General features: G+C 46.1%; 1 protein-coding gene across 2 annotated transcripts in view; it reads left to right on the top strand.

The window, feature by feature from the left end:
* CPEB4 (cytoplasmic polyadenylation element binding protein 4) overlaps positions 1 to 4,968 on the top strand; it is a 35,560-nt gene extending 30,592 nt beyond the window's left edge. For both annotated transcript variants that reach the window (XM_066196975.1, XM_066196974.1), the window contains one exon: positions 2,364 to 4,968. In XM_066196975.1, coding sequence (XP_066053072.1) covers positions 2,364 to 2,591 — 228 coding nt within the window. In that variant the 3' untranslated portion in view covers positions 2,592 to 4,968. The remainder of the gene's footprint in view (positions 1 to 2,363) is intronic.
* The last annotated feature ends 8,704 nt before the right edge of the window (positions 4,969 to 13,672 follow it).

Here is a 13,672-nt window from a genome sequence, read left to right as displayed (position 1 = left end):
AGGGTTTGTGAGATGCAGGGAGGGAGGTGCCTGCCAAGGATGGGGCAGCTCTTACTCCTGCTCTGCATCCTTTGGGAGAACAGGCAGAACCACCCCAATGCGTGCTGGGTGTTCAAGAGCATCCTTGTTAAACTTGTTACTGTGCCCTGCAGCCTCACAGTCACCCTGCACAGCCTGTGCTTGGTTATTTCATTCCTTTATTATTGTCTTCCTTATTATTTTAAATTGGAGGAATATGCCAAATGGATCAGCACTTTGCTTTCTGCCCTCTTCATCTCTCTAAAATGTAACTGCCAGTTACAGTGATCTTCAGACCACAGTTTTGGGAAACTCACATCTCCTCTTGTAATTCATCCTTTGTCTCTGGATTTTTCCTACGTGACTGTCACTGCTCATCTTAATTTTATAGTTAATACAGTGGAAAACCTCCAAACTTGGCTGATTAGCCCATTATCATTTCACTTCTGCTTTGGCTATAAAGCAGAAGAATTGTAACAACAATCTGACTGTGGGCCTGTGAATTGGAATGTCTTTGTTCTAATCTTGGCTCTGAAATAAGTTCTGTACAGCTTGGAACAAATAATTTGGGCTGCCCTTGTGCAACTTGTGCTTGCATAAACAGACACTTGGGTGAATAGGTCCATAGAAGCTGGTGGGACTACAAATTTAAGTAAGTGCTTGTAAATTCTGAAAAAAAAAATTTTGCAATCTGTTTCCCCTTCCTTCTCCCCTCCCACTCCTTATTTCCTCATTTTTTGGTGTAGTTTTTGTGTGGGGAGATAATGCTCAAAGAGGATTCATTATAGGAGAGATCGGGTGCATGAGGGAGGTGAAAATACAGCAACACTAGTTTTTATTGAGGTTCTGTTTATTAACAGTTTTCCAATAGTGTTATTCTGTAAAAATAAAAATAAAATTAGTTAAAAATAACGAATAAGAAGGGATTTCCTGTAAAATTAGGCAAGGAGGTGCTGCTAAAGGGTGTGCCCTGAGATAATGCATAGGAAGGGTTCAGTGGCTGAGGCTCCCACCCTCAGTGGGCCTGATGGAGCTGCTGTAACTGAGGCTTTCTCTGGGGCTGGGAAATCCTCCGTGCCCAGCTCAGGGAGCAGTTAGAGCCGTGTCACACTCAGAATAAATGTGACAAGGACACCTGAGCTGCAGTTTGGCTCTGAAGGTGGCTGGGCAGAGGGAACGGAGCAGAATCACCCCACGAAGGAGGCCTCTCTGTCCTTTTAGCACTTGGAGAAGGCAGCAGTCCTCAAAAAACCCCCAACCTCCCACTGCACAGCAGATGAAGGGATGGGGAAGATGGTGTTAGGAATATTTGCCTGCCTCTGCTCTTCTACAAATTGACTGAGTTGGCAGGGCGGGGTTTTGGGAAATGCAACTCGAGCGCTGAAAGAGGAGAAAAACAGGTCATTAAAAAGGCTGCTGTGCTGTGTCTGAGCAGTTTCTGTGTCCTGTAAGCAAAAATGACATCAAACTACTGCAGGGCCATCTGGGCTGTGATAAAATTGGGTGGGTTTAAAAACTCCAGCACCTCGTGAATGTCCCCATTTGCCTGAGGTGTGTCCGAGCCCTGTGAGGTGCAGAGAGGAGCAGTCCCAGGCCCGATGCAGAGATAACAGCAGAGATACCAGTCACAGCCTGGGTGTTTGAAAAATGTTGGTGAAAACATCACGTTAAATGAGCTTCGGAGAAGGTTCACAAACCCTTCTAGAGCAGGAACTTGCACCTATATTTATTTCTGCTATTCTGAATTCCTGCCCATCACCTGGCCCTTAATGCCAGCAGCGTAGGAGGGCATCAGTCCCGTGTTAAGCCTCTCATTTGATCCCAACAGGATCAGGTGGATTTCCTTTTGCTGAGAGGACTAAGCCATGGGAAAAAAAATACAGAAATGAAGTGTTTATTTAGGGAATAAATGAATTGTCTTAACGTTGGAAATTCAGACAGTGAAATTTGCAGGCCATGTGCATATTTAATCAGCAGTTACAGTGTTGTATGAACAGCTTCCATTCCTGCCTGAAAGGGACGGAGCTTAATTGGGCATCAAAAATACCTCCCATAATTACCCAAGATTTTGGTGTCAATCAATAGGTGGTTTGAGCCTTTCTGTAAATCAGTGACAGCAGGTGTGAAACTGATGGTCAGCACTGATCTCTGGGGGTTTTTCTTAAGGATCAAGGAAGGGGCGGAAGTGTTGAAGTGCCTGGAATTTTGGGTGTTGGAAATGAGGGGGGAAATCCCGCGTGTAGCATTCCCTACTGCATAACTGCTGGCTGCCCTGCTAGAATACTGGTGTAGAAGTAAGAATTTGCACTGGAGAATGACCAACTTGTCTTGTTCTGTGGCCGCAGGTGGAAGTTAAGCCATATGTCCTGGACGATCAGCTGTGTGACGAGTGTCAGGGCGCCCGCTGCGGCGGCAAGTTCGCCCCGTTCTTCTGTGCTAACGTGACGTGTCTGCAGTATTACTGTGAATATTGCTGGGCTGCTATCCATTCCCGGGCCGGCAGGGAATTCCACAAGCCCCTGGTGAAGGAGGGAGGGGACCGCCCCAGACATATTTCATTCCGCTGGAACTAAAGGATCGCTCATTCGCAAGGCCTCCGATTGAAGTGCACTCTTCTGTTCTCCCGACTGCCCTCCCCGCCCCGCCCCTCACTCACAGCATGTCCTTTTGTAGTAGTCTGTAATTTAACAATAGTCTAAAAGGAAAGAATGACCTATAAATGGGTATTTTATAGAATCTTGTCATTGAAAACTGTATTGGGAACTCCTTTTCGTATCGATAACATGTTGCAAGCGAGTTGCATTCTCTTGTCTTTACTACCGAGAGAACACTTAATTTCCTGCAACGTTTTCTTAGAGGAGAGAAAAAAATATTAAGAGAATTGAAACAATAGAGTATTTTGGTTTTTTAATTAAATTATTGTTAATAAAGAACATAATAATACTTTTATTAAATAACCGTGTAACAATAACACTATCAGTCTGTTCTGACACTTTTCCCCCAGGGAAGCCTGTTTTTGCCTCTCTTTTTTTAAAATCTTTTTTTTTTTTGTTTGGATTTTTCCAGCAACAGATGAAGTTAGCATTTACCTACCAACAGGAAAGAGCATGTTTAAAGCAACAGAAATGCATGAGCAAAGTTGAAGCAGCACTATAATAACGATCTTTTTTTGTTTGTTGTTTTTGGTTTTTGTTGTTTGTTTTTTTTTTTAACTCTTTTAAGGGTTTTGAGGCTGAAATTTTAGCTCGGTGTGTATCTGACCGTGCCTCTGGCTACCACCCACATCCAAATTACTAACGAGATAGGCAGAGCTTACTATATTTTCATCAAAATGATTACATTTTAAGAATTCCTGAATGTAAAAGTTGAGTAAAGTTACTACTGAGGGGGGAGTGCACTTTTTTTTGTTTTTCTTTAAGAGAACTCAATTGTCTGGTTACAGCCCTAGATATCCTACCAAAGCTAGAGTAATGACAACTAGTGAACTGGCATTTCCTCTCCTGAAGGATAAATATATAGATTTTATTTTTGATGGCTATATATAACTCTATATCCTAATATACTAACATGCATCAGGGGCCAGCCTTTGCTCTCCATTTTGACGTGAAAAAGTAGAAAACCTAAAGATACCTCAAGGATATCACTGATTTTTACTGGAGTTTTGATATTCCGTTGTGGCACACAAACTCAAATTGGCTGCTTATTGGTTTCCCATCTTGGCTGTAAAAGTCAGTTTTCAGTGCCCTCAAATTTAGCTGTAACAGAAGGCACGAACCCACGGAGTTTCCAAATCCCGCCTGGCACCGTTGGCCGAATTCTGTGCGCGCAATGGTGCAGGTGTGCCGATGCCTTCCTTACTCTTCCTGTAGAAAGAACCCCAGCTCAGATCCCAGCTCTTCAGAACTAATTGTGGGGAGATAAAGACAAGCAGGTGGAAGTGCCAACAGCGCTAATTAACGGCGGCTTTATCGGAACTCAGTCCTACCTTGAGAAGCATCAGCCTGGGACACGCGAACCGAACGCTGACGAGTGGGTGCAGAGGGTTTAGTTTGAAACAGATGAATGAAGGAGTTGTTCTGAAAATTTATTTTTTAGTGCTTTTGAACTAAATGCCCTGGCCAACTTTTCTCCACCAAGGATGTAGCAGTGTGCAAACAAAGTGATTCTGTGGCAATCTCTGCCCGGCCCCAGGGGCCTGGGACCACCCGAGAGTCTCCCAAACCAAAGATTTGCCCTGGCACTGCTTGGAAAACATCTGTTCCCTTCAAAGCCCCCCTCATCCCTTTCCCCCGGCCCCCCTTATCTTTATGAGAAGCAGTTTTTCTGTTCAATACAGGCTTTAATGAACTGATACCTTACCAAGTTCCAAAGGTCAAAATGGAGACATTTGCTGTCTATTAGTCAAGTATAGCAAGGGAGCTGCTTTTACTGAAATCCCTGAAAATATTGACAACAGTAATGCAAATGCAGAGTGCTCTTGTGTAGATTGTCAGGGACTTTTTTTTCTCTGAAGTACATAATTCTAGTTGGAATGTTCCTTTCATTTTTTTAATGCTTGTAGGTGGCTTGGGGTGTGCTATTGTGCCGATCCTACCCAGCAAACAGGTGAGGTGGGTTTCCATTACAAGAAAATAACACTGTTTGAGAACTAGCTTTGAATAATAATTTTTTCCCTTTGTACATGACCTGCTGAATTTCGGTACAGTGTTTTTGTAGCTAACTTATTTTGTCATGCACATAATGTATATTTGTTATGCACTACTTTTGTATATCTTGTTTTTCCAACAGTGAGCATTTTTAGGCACACTTTTCACTGACGGGATATCTCTTTATGCAATACCTCAATTTTTCATATTGCAAAGAGTAGCTTTTTGTACTTTTATTACTGAGAGATCTTCATATACTTCATTTTTTAATATAAATAATTTTAATAAATTTTATTTTCTTATATTCTGCTTTTTATACATTTCAGTGCTCTGCATACATTTTGAATTATGGATGTTGTGCACTGGCAATGCTATTTTAGAATCTGCAGAGAAAAGAAAGCATGTTGCTTAAACATCTTAGCCCAGCACCAGGTATTTGGTGTACATATAATTTAAGAAATAGTATATGTAAAGTTGAGAATTAAAGAAGAAAAAAGCATGAAAGTGACAAATGACACTTGTCTTTAGACCCATGAAAATTAAATGCATAAATATAGTGTAGAAATTTAAAAGTCAAGAACCATCAAAATTGTCTACCGCTTCTTACTGAGTTTTTAAAAATTATACACAAATGCAGACGTTTTTGGTGAATGTTTAGCCATTTTTATTATTAATAAAGAATCGATGTTAGGTGTTTGATGCAGAACCGTGTCTGCTCTTTTAAATTATATTTAAAGAATAAAAGAGAGCCTGCTAGGTGGGCAGGCATGTAATGTTAGTATGCATGACTAATGTAAGAAATCGTTATTCTACTAATATTCACTTGTGATTGTGTGACAAGCGTGTTTACAGATCCTTTGGTTACACTTCGATTTACAGGGCATAAAACAATTCTCTCCATTACTCTGTGCTTCAACAGTGCTGGCCCAGCCTCTGGTTGCACGGGGCTCGCCGGGGTTACCGTGTAGCCCCCGGCTCATTAACGTGCAATTAGCTACCGGGGGGGTGGGGGGCGGGGGGGGTGTCATTAATGAGCAGCAGCGGCGGCGGCGTTCCCGGGGGGAGTGACAGAGTAATTCCATGGTTATTTTTGCAATGTAAAATAAAGTGTTTTCTGATTATTTTATATGTAAAGGAACCCCACTGCCCCGTGCTTTTTTGGTATAGTCTCTACTTCTCCATACACAGACCTCTGCAGAATGCAAATTTTCAACCTTGCAGTGACTGAATTTAGCGTTTTATAAGGATGCTGTTGGAAAGACTTGATAATTCACCCCTTGTGTTTTTTGAAGAGTTCAAACCTTCTGTTCAAAGGTGATTTAAAACTTGAATGTGATGAATTGTGGCAAGTTAACTTCAAGTTATGTGCAATACCTATTTCAGACTTCTGGAAGATCTTTGCAGTGTAATTCTTTGTTTTTAATTGCAGACATTTAAAAATGTCATTTTCTACTGTTCTAGTAAATCCTCTTTCTTGCTGGTGTTTCTAAAGAAAAGAATCAGAAATCAATCTTTCTACTAATGTAAATTTGAGATTATTTTTAAAAAAAATGGAATAAAACGTTTTGGTCATTTGCTTTATTTTATTATCTTATTTTAAAGCTACTGTGATAGCATTGTAAGAATTGGGACAATATTGTATTCAACTGTTTTATTTTTTATATTTTTAAATTTTAAAGTATAATTAGTTTTTATAATTTTCATCAGATTTTTTTGTTATATTTTTTGGAAGTGAAACTTTTAGCAAGTGGGTGTCTAGTTTTTACTAATCCCTAATATGTTTTTCCCCCAATGTATTGCTCATATTATCAGAAGGAAAAGTTATTTAAGTATGTCAGTTAATTGTACTACTTGGCTGAATTTCCATATAGTTTTTACTGTGTATGGGGAGGTTGTAGTATTTATTATAGCATTTTAAATAAGGGTAATTCATTTTTTATTAAAGTCATTTTCACGTTTAAGTTCATATTTTTGTATGTTCTACTCTAAGTTATATAACACAAGTTACTTTTTTTAAAGAGTTCATTTGTTGAAGTGCTAGTGAAAATTAATGTTATTAAATAGTTTGCAAATGACTATTTATACCAGTATGCATATAATTTTTAAATATTTGTAATGTGAGATGTTGAATGAATAAAACTTTTAACTCAATGTTGCTCCTTAACCTTTTTATTTTGAGCTTCCTGCAGGAACCCCTCCCTTTGTGGCCGCAGCTCGTGGGGCTTGGGGAGGGGATTTTGTTGGGCTGTGTGGGGTGAAAAGGGTTTTAGGGAAAGTTCCGCTGCCCTATTGTGGTCACAAACACAGCAAAGGTTCCTTGGAGAGGTGAAGATGCAGCAGGTGAGGTGAGAACCACTGAGGCACAGGTAAACCCAGAGCACTTAGGGCTGGTAAGGACCTTGAAAACCATCCAGTGCCACCCCTGCCGTGGGCAGGGACACCTTCCACCATCCCAGGCTGCTCCAAGCCCTGTGCAACCTGGCCTTGGACACCGCCAGGGATCCAGGGACAGCCACAGCTTCTCCGGGCACCCCGCTGGGTGGAATTCCAGCATTCCCACCCTGTGTGAATCCCAGCTTTTCCCTTCCAGCAGGAGCTGCTCCCATGACAGTCCCCGGGAGCTCTCTCAGTGCCACTTGCCCTGAACGAGCTGCCGCATCCCAGGCCGGTGCAGGAGGTGGATGGAACCAATCTGCCCCTGATTTAGAGGCTGAGCTGATCTCCAGGACGGGCTCTGAGCTGTCAGGTTGTTGTGGGACATTTTCTGCTCAGCCCTGACTCTCCCAAAGCGCTCCGCGCTGCTCCAGGGAATCTGGGACGAGTCACAGCCTCGGAAAGGGGAGATGAGGAGAAACGCTGCCATCCCTTCCTGTGTGTGAAATAAGCTGATTCAGTTTGTCAGAGTGAAAAACAGCCTGTGGGATAAGAATATCCTCACAGCTGTCTGTGCACTCAGAGGAACTGAAGGGGGTGAATCAGTGCTCTGAATACATCACTGAAAATCTTCCTGCATCCCCCTGCTCTGATTGATGCCATCAGATATCACCTGTTTTCATGGCACAGGAACTATAATTTCCTGGCTTCTTGTAGGGCTTGTCAGAGAGACAATTTGATATTAAATGCTGATTTATTTGAATGCATCTCTCCCTAAGGGAAGCTGCCTCAGTCACTTTGTTCATGAAGCGTGGGAGATCGTGTTCTTGTTAAGGTTCCTCCACGAAATTTGCTGGTCCAAAGTTCTCAGTCCTCCTGGTATACATAAAATATAAAGATGTATTAAGTCAGTGTTTGATTGCATTTTTCCTCCCGAAATTTAGTTTTGGTGAGTCATGAAAGCTGAGATTAAATCCTCTGAGCACAGCATAGGTCGAGGATGATAGTGAGGATACGTTTTGGGGTTTGTATTATTCTTAATGTTTAAAATGGACATAGTTTTATTGCTCTCAGCTGTGGGGTATTTTTTAATCCCAAAACTATGAGTTGCTTTGCTTTTCATGGGCATGAAGAGCATTAGTTTTAAATGGCAGAGTGATGGGGTAGATGCAGTGGACACACACTGTGTCCTCAGTAACTCAGACCAGATCTGAAATCCGTAAAAGGAGAGCAATGTATTAAAAAAAAAAAAAAATCTCTGCCAGCCTTCTCCAGCCCAAGGCTTGAAAAAAATGTTTGCCCAGTGTAAATCACCATCTGACATCGCTGCTGACTCATGGACCAGGATCAGTTTGCTCAGGGATTGTTCAGGCCTTGCTGTGCATTAAGTTGTCAGTTTGGCCAAGTGTCACTTTGCAAGGCAGCGCTTGTGGCTTTAAGCTGATGCCCAGTGCTGGGCTAGGTTGGGAGCACGTTCATGCCAAGTGTTTCTGAGTTTAAATGGGATTCCTTGGGTTTCTGAGGCATTCTCCTGGAAGCAGCAGTAGCCCCCAGCTCTGCTGCAGTGGGCCAGCTGTGCACGGACAGATGTTGCTCTGTACACACAAAATCAGCGCAGCTCTTCAGTCACTGGAAAGGGAATTTGCTCAAGCGTTGCTTTTACAGGGGGTGTCTGTGGAGGAATGTGAGAGCAGAACAAAGCAGAGACTGCTTCCATTTTCTCTGCAGAGGGAGCAATCCTTGGAGACAGAGGCCTGCTCTGCTCCTCTCCTGGCAGCACCCTGATGTCTCCGGGGGAGAGAGGGAGGGAGGAGGGAATGCTCAGAGCCATTATAGGATGGCCTTGCTGCTGAGAATCCAAAGCCTTTGGGGTCGGAAAAGACCTCAGAGTCCATCAAGTCAAAGCTATGCCCCATCCCCACCTTGTCCCCAGCCCAGAGCACTGAGTGCCACCTCCAGGGACGGGCACTCCTGCAGCCAGGTGTGTTGGTGGTCACACTTTGGCCTGGCATCCTGTTGGATCTCAGAGGAGAAGTAAGAAATCGTGAGTTTTCTGTGCCTGGTCTTGGGTTACCTACACGAGTGCTGAATCTGGGGATGATTTAGTGGTTTTTGCATTTTACATCCTGCATGAACCAGGATTCTTTCAGCACCTGGAGGGTAATGGCAGGTAGGGCTGAACTTCCTCAGCTGTGTGTTCTCTCAGGATCTAACTGCACATTCTCCTGAACAGGAGACTTTTAATCTTTAATATCATAGTCTCTGCAGCCTGAAACCTGGTAAAGTTTCTCTGTCTCTGATTTGGAAACAAATACCAATAACTTGCACTTTCAGTTCATTTTGAAGTCAGAGCAAGTGAAGTCCTCACCTACCTTCTGCTTCATCCACTTGACTACCAGCCTTTCCTGGAAATCAGGCTGTGTCATTCTGCTGTAATGTCAGGGCTCATTTTGTCTCCTTGAGTTTTCCCCATAGTTTTATTTCCAATTGGCAATCTGTTGAAAAGCTGTAACACAAAGTTCTGCTAAGCCAGAGGGTTTGATCTCCTTGACATGGGTTTTGTTGTAAAGCCCATGGATCTTCCAGGTGATTTGGAAATCTCTCCAGGGGAGGGCTCAGGCTTTTATGTAACACAGTTTATGGTCTGCTAAATATTTTTATGCACAGCATGAAGAGATGGGAGAACTGGCTTCTCCTTCTGAGTGGTGTGGAGGAAAGGATTCCCATGTGTGTGGTTTGTAAAGCGGTGGGAGCTGTGCAGGTTCACTGCTGTGAAATGCAGGTGCTGTTCCACTTTCTCTCTCTGCTGCCCCATTACTGCTCACACAATAAACTGAGAGACAGGCTAAATGATGAAATCTTACAAGTAAGAAGAAGCTGAAGGCAAATTCATTGCTTTGACTTAGCAGAAGTCGTGACTTTTGTTTTTATAATGATTCCTGGTTACATTAATAAATGGTCCCCAGTGTCTTTTGTGCAGTAACCACATACTAATGAAATCCCTCATTCCAGTGACTTATTAAATATTCTGTGAAAATGAAGGTGATAGAATAATTGTTTGTGCTACTGCTGAGGGTATAATTAACAAGGTTTGAGTGTAGCTGTTGTCAGAATGAGCACGTTTCTCCTGTTCAGTGTCAGAGCCCTACTTCAGATGTATTCACCCTTTGCAGTTGATCAAGATAATGTTACAGTTAATGAGCAATGGCCTTGCCTGAGTTATGTTGAATTTAGGGTAAGTTTAGGTGAGATGTATGGAAGAAATTTCTCCCTGTGAGGGTGGGGAGGCCGTGGCACGGGGAGGCCCTGGCATAGGGTGCCCAGAGAAGCTGTGGCTGCCCCTGGATCCCTGGAAGTGCCCAAGGCCAGGCTGGACAGGGCTTGGAGCAGCCTGGGATGGTGGAAGGTGTCCCTGCCCATGGCAGGGGGTGGGCACTGGATGATCTTTAAAGGTCCCACCCAACCCATTCTGTGATTCCATGAATTCTGTGGAATCATGTGAGTACTTTCCACTGCAAAGAATGCTCAGGGAACCCCGAATCTCCACCAGCAGCAGAAGGGTGGGATTTTCAGGGAATCACTGACCATGCGTGCAGCAATGCCCCAATGGCTCCTTCCTTCCTTCCTTCCTTCTCCTTGGCACCAGCTGTAGGCACCTTCTGGTGCCTCATTTTAAAAGGACTGCCAGGGCTCGGGGATGATGGCACATCCTTGACCAAAGCAAAACCGAAACAACAGAATTCAGGACCTGACACAAATGGTGAGATGAAGGAGCTACTACTGGAGCACAAAGCAAACGATGAGGTGCAGGCTGAAAGCTGCAATCTGGGCTATTTTTAACCAGAAAGTTGCAGCTCTGGTGAAAAGCTGAGATGTTTGCTCAGAGTGATTAATACAGAGATAGTGGCCAGCTGGTAGTCAGCTCACACATGTGGAAAGGTGGGTGAAAAGCAGTGTGCAGCTAAAATAGCTGAACTAGACAGATCTGCAGAGAGATTTTGGGTGGCATTGATTTTCCTGAGTAGCAGCAGATCCTAAAACGGATCTGAGCTGAATTTGCATTTGAGATCAAAGTGCTGGCAACGCGCTGTTGGGAAAAGTGGACAAAATGTGCCCCACGAGGTCTGCGTGTTTGCATTAGCAGGGTGGAAGCATTTCTGTGAGTACAGGTGCTGAGAAACCACTGCCTTGGCAGCCGTGGTGCCCTGAGGAGGCCGGAGGAAGGAAGCAGCTGCCAGCTGGCACAGGCAGCTCCTGCCCTGGCAGATACAGCAGCGAGTGTTCCTGCACAATGCAGAGACAGTCATGGAATGAACACGGGGCTCTTTGGGTTTGTGTGTGAGGATTCACTGGGGGGTTGTGGTGTGGGCGGCATTGCAGCTAAAGAAGGGATTTCTTTACCAGGGCTTTGGGATGGATGGACCTGGGGAAGTTTGTAGGCCAGGACCAGTTTTTAATGAAGCTTTTAGGTTTAATATCCCAAAGTCAACTCAGTGGCTGCTGCCTCACTGGTACAGTTGGTTAGTGCAGCTTTTCACAGAGGAGGAGGGAGTTTGGGTTTGTGGAGGGGTAGAATTGAGAATTGTAGAACCACAGAATATCCTGAGTGGAAGGGACCCACAGAGGTCATTGATCCAGCTCCTGTCCCTGCCCAGACCCCCCAAAATCCCACCCTGGGCATCCCTGGAGTTCTGTCCAAGCTCTCCAGGAGCTCTGGCAGCCTCGGGGCCGTGCCCATTCCCTGGGGAGCCCGGGCAGTGCCAGCACCCTCTGGCGGAAGAACCTTTCCCTGATATAGGAGGTCACATTTGATATTTGAGGTCACAGTTGATCCCAAGGCTCCTGACTCAGTGGCTGTGTCACACCTACAACCTCCCTTTTAGTCCGCACCCTCTGGGGCCTGCAGGAGATGCCCTTTTATAACTGGTAAACAACAAATTACTCTGGCGAACCGTCAGGCTGCGCCTCTGCGAGCCGTTTTCCCCCGTTCGCAGCTGCATACGCGACATGCCTTTTGCCGGCGGCGCGTACGGCCCCGGGAATCCAGGGACGCTCGGCAGGCCGCGCTCGCTGCCGGCCCCGAGCGGCGGCGGCCGTTGGGAGGGAGCGGGCGCCACCTGGCGGGGCCGGCCCGCACTGCGCCGGCCGGGCCCGGGAACGGCCGAGGGGAAAGAGCTCCGGGATCACCGAGCGCAGCCCAGAGCACCGAGTGCCACCTCCAGGGACGGGCACTCCAAACCTCCCTGGGCACTGCCGAGGCCTGAGCACCCTTTCCATGGGGAAATTCCTGCTGCTGTCCACCCTGAGCCTCCCCTGGCCCAGCCTGAGGCTGTTTCCTGTCATCCTGGATGCCCTCCCGGCTGTCCCCTCCTGGCAGGGAGTTGTGCAGAGCCACAGGCCCCCCCCGAGCCTCCTTTTCTCCAGGCTCAGCCCCTTTCCCAGCTCCCTCAGCCCCTCCAGACCCTTCCCCAGCTCCATTCCTTTCCCTGGACACATAGAGGGACACTTAGCTACTTCAAAGCCTGGGGAATGACCACGGTTTGCTTCGTGGTCTCTTTGGATCCATTCCCAAGGGTAACACCATTCGTGCTGCCAGTGTTGCTGAAACAATTAGGAACAATAGGTATTTTCACAGAATTTATTATTTCTAATTTGCAACCCTGTGCAAACTGAACTGTGGGAAGTAATCTGGAGCAGTATTTTAGTGAGAAAGAGAACATCAGTGGGACTTAACGTAAATCCTTCCCTGTGAGGATGGGGAGGCCCTGGCACAGGGTGCCCAGAGAAGCTGTGGCTGTCCCTGGATCCCTGGAAGTGTCCAAGGTCAGGCTGGACAGGGCTTGGAGCCAGCTGGGATAGTGGAAGGGGTCTCTGCCCATGGCAGGGAATGGAACTGGATGGTGTTTGAGGTCCCTTCCAACCCAAACCATCCCAAGATTCTATGACTTGAGCTCTTCAGTGGTTTGAGAATGCCAGTTGTCACTGTCCATATCCAACAAACCTATGGTTGCAATGGGACACATCTCTGCCGAGCACCTGCATGGGCTGGACTAAACCCACCAGGCGTGCTGTCAGTGTCACACATCTGTTGCTGCCTGAAGGACAAAACAATTATTTGATGTTTCATTATTGTTCAGCATGTGTCTGGAGCGGGCGCACTGTTTGGAGAGGAAATCCCTGTATCAGTGCAGGCACTGCAGCAGCACCCGCACCAAAGGGATGCCAGCAGTTCCCCTGCTGTAGAGACAAACGACATCAAACAACCTTCAGCCCGGAGTCCCCTTATCACTGGTACAAATAGATCATTAACTTGCACGAAATGTATCGATACGCGGTTTGGGGCAGCAGCAATGTGTGCTAAACTCTAGCGCTGGCCCGGGGACAGGGCGACATCCAGCCCGACAGTCCGCTCACCGCCCCCGGGCTGCCCTCACCGCCCCGACTCCCCTCACGGCCCCTCAGCCCCGGCTCCCCTCACCGACCTGTCGGTGCCCGGCCCCGCTCGCCGCCTCCTCAGCCGCGGCTCCTCTCAGCCCCGGTTCCCCTCCGCCCACGTTCCCCTCACCGACCCTCGTTTCTCCTCACTAAGCCTCGACCCCCGGCTACCCTCCCAGCCCCCAGCCGCGGTTCCCCTC

The sequence above is a fragment of the Chamaea fasciata genome, unplaced genomic scaffold (assembly GCF_029207755.1).
Source record: "Chamaea fasciata isolate MVZ Bird 193981 ecotype frontalis unplaced genomic scaffold, bChaFas1.0.hap1 SCAF_15, whole genome shotgun sequence".
Taxonomy (NCBI): Eukaryota; Metazoa; Chordata; class Aves; order Passeriformes; family Sylviidae; genus Chamaea; species Chamaea fasciata.
Note: the sequence above shows the minus strand (reverse complement) of the source record. Positions and strands in the feature narration are given on the sequence as shown.